The sequence below is a fragment of the Camelina sativa genome, chromosome 17 (assembly GCF_000633955.1).
Source record: "Camelina sativa cultivar DH55 chromosome 17, Cs, whole genome shotgun sequence".
Taxonomy (NCBI): Eukaryota; Viridiplantae; Streptophyta; class Magnoliopsida; order Brassicales; family Brassicaceae; genus Camelina; species Camelina sativa.
This window is the reverse complement of record NC_025701.1, coordinates 20077392-20084181: the sequence shown is the minus strand read 5'-3', so window position 1 is coordinate 20084181 and position 6790 is coordinate 20077392. Positions and strand designations below refer to the sequence as shown.

Below are 6790 nucleotides of genomic sequence, written 5' to 3'. Positions count from 1 at the left end.
GATTCCCCCACATTGGGATGTCTTCCAAGAAATTACGAAGTGATTCAGCTTCCGACATAGCTATCTCCAAAGCTATGAATTCAGATTCCATAGTTGATTTAGCTGCCAGAGTTTGTTTGGAAGACTTCCAGGACACTGCTGCACCTCCAAGTGTAAAAAACATATCCACTTGTGGATTTTGAGTTTCTCGAGTCTGTGATCCAGTTGGCATCACTGTAACCTTCCAAAACTCCGGGTTCTCAACCATAGTGCAAGCCATGATCTTTGGTATAACGTAGATAATCCAAAACTCTAGCTATAGCCATCCAATGCTTATGTCCTGGATTACTTGTGTAGCGACTAAGTACATTTACAGAGTGCGCTAAATCCGGTCTTGTACAGTTTGTCAAGTACATTAGACTGCCAATTACTCTTGCATACTCCACCTGCAGCACAGGTTCACCAGAATTTTTGGTCAAGTGAATTTGAGGATCCTCTGGAGTTTTTGCAGTCCCATTTGAGTAATGCTTGAATCTATCAAGCACTTTTTCAGCATAGTGGGTTTGAGACAAGATAAGGCCCTCATCAGTTCTGATGATTTTTATCCCCAAAATTACATCTGCTAAACCCAAGTCCTTCATGTCAAAATTTCTTTTGAGCATGTTTTTCGTTTGAGTTATGATGTCTTTGTTGCTGCCAATAATAAGCATATCATCTACATATAAGCATAACAAAATGTACCCTGATGGAGTAGTTTTGTAGTATATGCATTTGTCACATTCATTAATGCGAAAACCATTAGACATCATCATACTGTCAAACTTCTCATGCCACTGCTTAGGAGCCTGTTTGAGTCCATATAATGACTTCACAAGTTTACACACTTTGTGTTCTTGTCCTGGAATAACAAATCCCTCAGGTTGTTTCATGTAGATTTCCTCTTCTAAATCTCCATGAAGAAAAGCAGTTTTTACATCCATTTGATGGATTTCAAGTTTTCTCAAGGCTGCAATACCTATGAGCATCCTGATCGAAGATAGTCTTGTTACCGGTGAATAGGTATCAAAGAAATCTAAGCCTTCTTTTTGCCGAAATCCTTGCACTACAAGCCTAGCCTTGTACCGTTCAATATCGCCATTTGGTTTTCGTTTTATCGTAAAAATCCATTTACATCCCAAAGGCTTAAATCCTTGTGGTAGATCTGCCATCTCGTAAGTATGATGTTGCATGATAGAGTCTATTTCAGTTTTGACTGCTTCCTTCCAATAAGGTGCATCAGGTGTAGACATAGCTTCTGCGTATGTTCTTGGTAGATTTTCAGCTAGAAATGCCATCATCAGAAAATCATCACCAAACGATTTACTTTTGCGAGCTCGTTTGCTTCTTCTAGGTTCCAGTTCTGATTCTACAGAAGTAGTACTCAAAGTATTGCCAGCTTCCAAAGTCGCTGCATCTCGTTGTTCACGAGTCCGTTTTTGAGTTTTCCTACAGGGAAAAATGTCTTCAAAAAATGAAGCATTTCTTGACTCCATAACTGTATTCACATGGATATCTGGAATATCTGATTTATGAACCAGAAATCGATATGCACTACTGTTATGTGCATATCCGATGAAGATACAGTCTACGGTCTTAGGCCCAATTGTGACCTTTTTAGGAGGTGGTACAGCCACTTTTGCTAGACACCCCCACACTTTGAGGTATTTGTACGAAGGTACTGTACCTTTCCAAAGCTCATATGGTGACTTGCCAGTAACCTTATGCGGTATCCTGTTGAGGATGTAATTAGTGGTAAGCAAAGCTTCCCCCCACATGTTCTGGGCTAACCCAGATTCCTGCAACAACGCATTCATCATCTCTTTCAGAGTTCGATTCTTTCGTTCCGCTACTCCGTTAGATTCTGGCGAGTAGGGAGCGGTTGTCTGATGTATAATGCCTTTTTCTCTACAAAATGCATTGAACGGCTCATTATATTCTCCTCCTCTATCACTTCGAACTACTTTTATAGTTTTCTGAAGCTGATTTTCTACTTCGAGGGTGAACTCTTTGAATTTTTCCAGTGCTTCATCTTTGCTATGCAAGAGATATACATAGCAATATCTTGTGCAATCATCAATGAAGGTAACAAAGTATTTCTTACCACCTCTAGTTTGCACATACTTTAAATCACATAAGTCTGTGTGAATTAAACCTAGAGGTTCGGTTGTTCTTTCAACGCGTGGTGAGGGATTTTTAGTGAGCTTGGCCTGTACGCACACTTCACATTTTTCTTGGTTAGTTTTGAATTTCGGAATCAAATTCAAGTTTTGCATTTTTCGCACTGTTTTGTAATTGACATGTCCTAAACGTTCATGCCAAGTAGTAAACGACTCAACCATGTAAGCAATAGGGTTTTCTTTCGTTTCAGCAACAGAAGCAGAAGCTACAATTTTTGGATGGACTGTCGTTACAGACATTTTGATCAGTCCACCCTTAACAAAACCCTTTCCCAAATACATCCCATTTTTCTTAAGAACTAACTTATCAGCCTCAAAATTAATGGAAAAACCATGCTTGCTTAGCACTGTTCCAAAGATGAGATTCTTCCGCATGTCAGGTACGTGCTTCACGTTCTGCAAGGTGAGCTCACGATCAGAAGTTAGCTTCAGAACCACTTTGCCTTTACCTTCAATCTTGGACACCGCCGTGTTGCCCATAAAAAGCTGCTCATTTGACTTGTTCTGAACATAGGTGGTGAACATGGTCCTATCAGAGCATATGTGTGTGGTAGCACCAGTGTCGTAGTACCACTCCACTGGGTTGTCTTCCACCATGTTACATTCAGTAACCACCGCAACCATGTCTTCTTCAGTTAGGTTTGCTTGCAACTTGAGATCTTTTGCTTTGCTTTTGCAAACATCAGCCTTGTGTCCAATCTTACCACAATGATGACACTTCCCTTTGAACTTCCTCTCAAGGTTGCTCTTCTTGAAGTTTGGTCCAGATGACACCTTCAACGGTTTATGAGGAATAGAGATCCCTTTACCCTTTCCTTTAAACTTGGCCTTATGCTCAACTACATGAACATCATGCCCTTGGCTTTGAGCATCCGAATGAGCTCCACGATTGTTGTCCTCAACTCTCAACCGACGGATGAGATCATCAAGAGACATTGCCTTACGCTTGAAGTTAAGGTAATGCTTGAAATTCGACTAGCCTGGTGGTAGCTTCTCGATCAGGCAATTCGTCTTAAAGACATTGCATATCGACATCCCTTCCAAATCGATCTCCTGAAAGATGCGTTGAAGAGCTTCCACTTGTTCCATAATTGGTTTGGAATCCACCATCTTGAAATTCAGGAACTTCGTAGTTGAGAATTTCTGCATCCCAGACTCATCAGTCTTGTACTTGGTCTCCAAAGCTAGCCACAATGCTTTTGAAGTCTTGTACATACTGTAGAGGTCATACAGATCATTGACCAAACGGTTCAGAATCTGACCTTTGCAACAGTAGTCTCCTTGAGCCCAACTATCCATACTTTCAACCACATACACGTCAGTGTCACCTTGTGGAAGCATTGGTGGATCCTATGTGAGGTACCTTTCCATGTTCATGCTGGCCAAGTAGTAGCGCATTTTGTTTTGCCACGTTTTGAACCCAGCTTTGCCATCAAACTTATCTGGCATCATCCCTTGGGAAGCCGAAGGTGGTATCCCCATGTGGGTTGATCCATTACCGAACAGATTTCGGCGCACGTTTTCCATACCCGAATCGGTAAGCTTCGTCTTTTCAAGTTCTTTAGCAAGGCGTAAAGCCAACTCCGCAAGAGTTTCAACAGAGGTTGCAGGAACCCTATCACCGTCAACGTTGTTGGTGTTGTCTCCAGACATTTTTCTGTTTCACAATAAACAGATCTGATTAATATATTAATCAAACAATTCAAGTAATTAAATTACACTGAATTAGTTTTGCAAACTCGCTTAACAAGCGTTTGCAGAAACTTGTTTCACAAACTCACTCAATTAAGAGCGTTCGTGGAAACCAAAGAGAGTAGAGAAGAAATAATTAAAGTAAAAGCGTTCTTCAAAAACTTTCCGCGTAGGCACCGAAAGATGAAAGCAGAAACAGTTTTTCAGAAGATTTTGAAATCGTTTTTAAAATAAATAAAAAATTCGAAAAACTCTCAATCCGTTTAAAGCGATAAGCAGAAAGCGGATTTATTGAATTAAGACTGTTAGGAGCGCAAAAATCGAATTGAGAAAATATGCGAATTATATTTAAATTAACGAAATCAGAAACGAATTACAATAGCATAATATAACTTTCCTTAATTCAATAAATCGGCCGTAAGTGCTTTTGGACAATCACGATTTATGAATCCCAGGATACAACCGATCACGAACTATTACCGTAGCACACCAGTAATAGAACTCAAGCGAACAGATCTACGTTATACTCTCAAGACTACTAAACTAAGAACTTACTTGGACTAAGCAAGAAAGAGGGAAAGAGAGATCTTCAGAAGAAGGAGTGTTTATGTTTTTTGTGTGTGAAAAATAATGAGAGGTTATGCCTCTATATATAGTGGAAGGAGGGAGCTCTCAAGAAAATATTCAGTGAATATTCTCGGAGTGCTGCCCAAGTTTGCTTGGAGTTCACACCAAGTCTTTCCAAAAAAATAAATGAGCCTACAGCAGTCTCAAGAGCCAAAAAGCCCAAAAACCCAAAAGCCCAAGAGACCACAGCCCGCGTCCGAGACTAGCCTGGCCCGGCCCTCCTCGCGTCCGGCCCGTCCCGCATCTGTGCTCGGCCCGGTTCACGTGTGGGAACCTTCCCTCTTCCTCTACACACTTTTGAAACTAGAAGAGTGTGAAACTATATATATATGAGTGAAAAATCAATCATATTTCCGATGTGGGATATTTCCTAAACCATCCCAAGTAGTTCACTTCACACTCTTATTTCTCATTCAAATCAACTCCGTTTTGGACGTATGAGTATACCATCTTGTAGTACTCGTTACCAGTTTTCCATTGCACTATCGACCAGACAATTCCGATCAGCCATTTGGCCGGAATTTGGCCGGAAAGTCACCGGAAAGTCATTGTCCCAAAACCTGCAATTTTCTGAAACTTGTTTCTAAAATTCAGTTCCAACATACATCATAGTAGCCAATGTGCACATCTCCAAACCTACAAAATTAAATTATGATATAGTAAATCCATTAGAAACGTGGATAGTGGTTAGTGGCTACAAGAGACAAAATCATAAAAAAGAGTGAGTACCTCGGATTGTTCACTATAGTAAGGAGATTCTTGTCAGCTAAGCGAAGAACAAAGGAAAAAGCAGTTTCCTCGTCAATATAATGCCTCTCAACCCACACGTCGGTGAGAACATCAAGAGGGATCTTCTTGTCTTCAGGGAAAACACCCATATCCAAAAAACACTTTCTGATTTTCGGGTCGAGGTTTTCTATACTTTCTTCGATATGAGCAAACACTCTGCTCTCATGAGTTTCATCAACAGCTTCACCTCTTGATAACCTTTTAACTACGCCTTCCCAATATCTTTCAGGTTTGTTTTTTAACGAAGCACCAAGAACTTTCAAAGATAAAGGTAGACCTTTACACTCATCAACAACCTACCAAAACATAGTACTAATCTGAGTATTTAAAAGCAAATCAAATAGTAGTGTTATCAAACGTAGATAAAAGAAACGTTACCTGCTTCACCAAATTTTTGCTGAACGGAGAAGGCGGAGAGTTTTGCTCGAAAGCACAAAGACACAAGAGGGACATGGCTTCATCTTCCTTTAATAATTCCACATTGTAGGTGGTTTTAGGATCCGCAAGCTTGGACTGTGAGACTACTAAATTTGTGCTTCCACGAATTTTAGACAGCAGCCTATCCAAGGAATCCCTTGTCCAAACATCATCAAGGATCACTAGCTTCCGTTGTCGAACTCCATCATTAAGAAACTCTCGAATACGGGACTCGAGGTTCTCAAAATTCGGAGACCGTGACACAGTCAGAAACAAAACCTTGTTGTTAAAGAGTCCTGCACCAAAATCTTGATCAGATTCAAGATCATCAACACACAATAGGAAACTATCAATATATAAAACTCCACAAACCTCGAACATCATCGTCTCTTGAAAGCTCTATTGCAAGAGTGGTCTTCCCGGAACCGCTCATTCCAGAGATCCCAAACAGATTGGTGGTATCTGTAAACCTAAACATCATCTCCTTCACCTTTCTCTTCCCCAAATCCAATCCTACCTGTTGGATCGCCGGATCGTTTCCCGTCTCAATCTCCATTAACGTCTCCGGAAACGATGAAGTATCATTTTGCTCACTCAACAGTCTCTCAATCCTGTCACCATTGACCCGTAGATGACATACCTCAGCGAGAACAAAGAGAAGAATCTGGCTGTTGAGAAAACGAGATATTTTCTTCTCGAGATCCTTCATCTTGTTAGCGTGGTATACGTGTTTAGGATTCCATCTACGGCATCTTAAAACCTTTTCGCACAGCTTTCTTGCTTTCTCCAAGATCTCAAAGAACACTCTCAGTTGAGTCTGGCGATGGTTACTTAGCTCCACGCCACTGTATTGGATCTCCCTGATCGTTGGTTGAACATCTCTGATCATCGTGACCAGTCGTTCTGCTATTCCTTTGCAACTGTAGACTGTGTTAGCTACCATAACGAGAAGCTTTATTAGGTGCGTTGTGATGTCGCCGGCGAAAAGATCTATGAACGACGCCATGATCGAGACTGATCTGGGAGTGAGAGAGAAAGAAAGAGAGATAAGTAAGTGGTAATAAGAGGTT

General features: G+C 40.8%; 1 protein-coding gene across 1 annotated transcript; it reads right to left on the bottom strand.

The window, feature by feature from the left end:
• On the bottom strand, positions 4927-6675 carry LOC104757717 (disease resistance protein ADR1-like). Its single transcript, XM_019239180.1, has 4 exons — positions 6093-6675; positions 5682-6016; positions 5244-5599; positions 4927-5150 (listed from the first exon to the last, which is right to left on the bottom strand). The coding sequence occupies exons 1-4, from the start codon at positions 6661-6663 to the stop codon at positions 5105-5107; spliced, it is 1308 nt and encodes a 435-aa protein (XP_019094725.1). The 5' UTR covers positions 6664-6675; the 3' UTR covers positions 4927-5104.

What these genes read in the sequence shown, in the direction of transcription:
- LOC104757717 (XM_019239180.1), bottom strand. Translation starts at nt 6,663, where the DNA reads ATGGTAGCTAACACAGTCTACAGTTGCAAAGGAATAGCAGAACGACTG. An exon ending in GCAAAAATTTGGTGAAGCAG is followed by an intron (nt 5,600 to 5,681) that starts GTAACGTTTCTT and finishes ATGTTTTGGTAG; the next exon opens with GTTGTTGATGAGTGTAAAGG. An exon ending in ACTATAGTGAACAATCCGAG is followed by an intron (nt 5,151 to 5,243) that starts GTACTCACTCTT and finishes TTAATTTTGTAG; the next exon opens with GTTTGGAGATGTGCACATTG.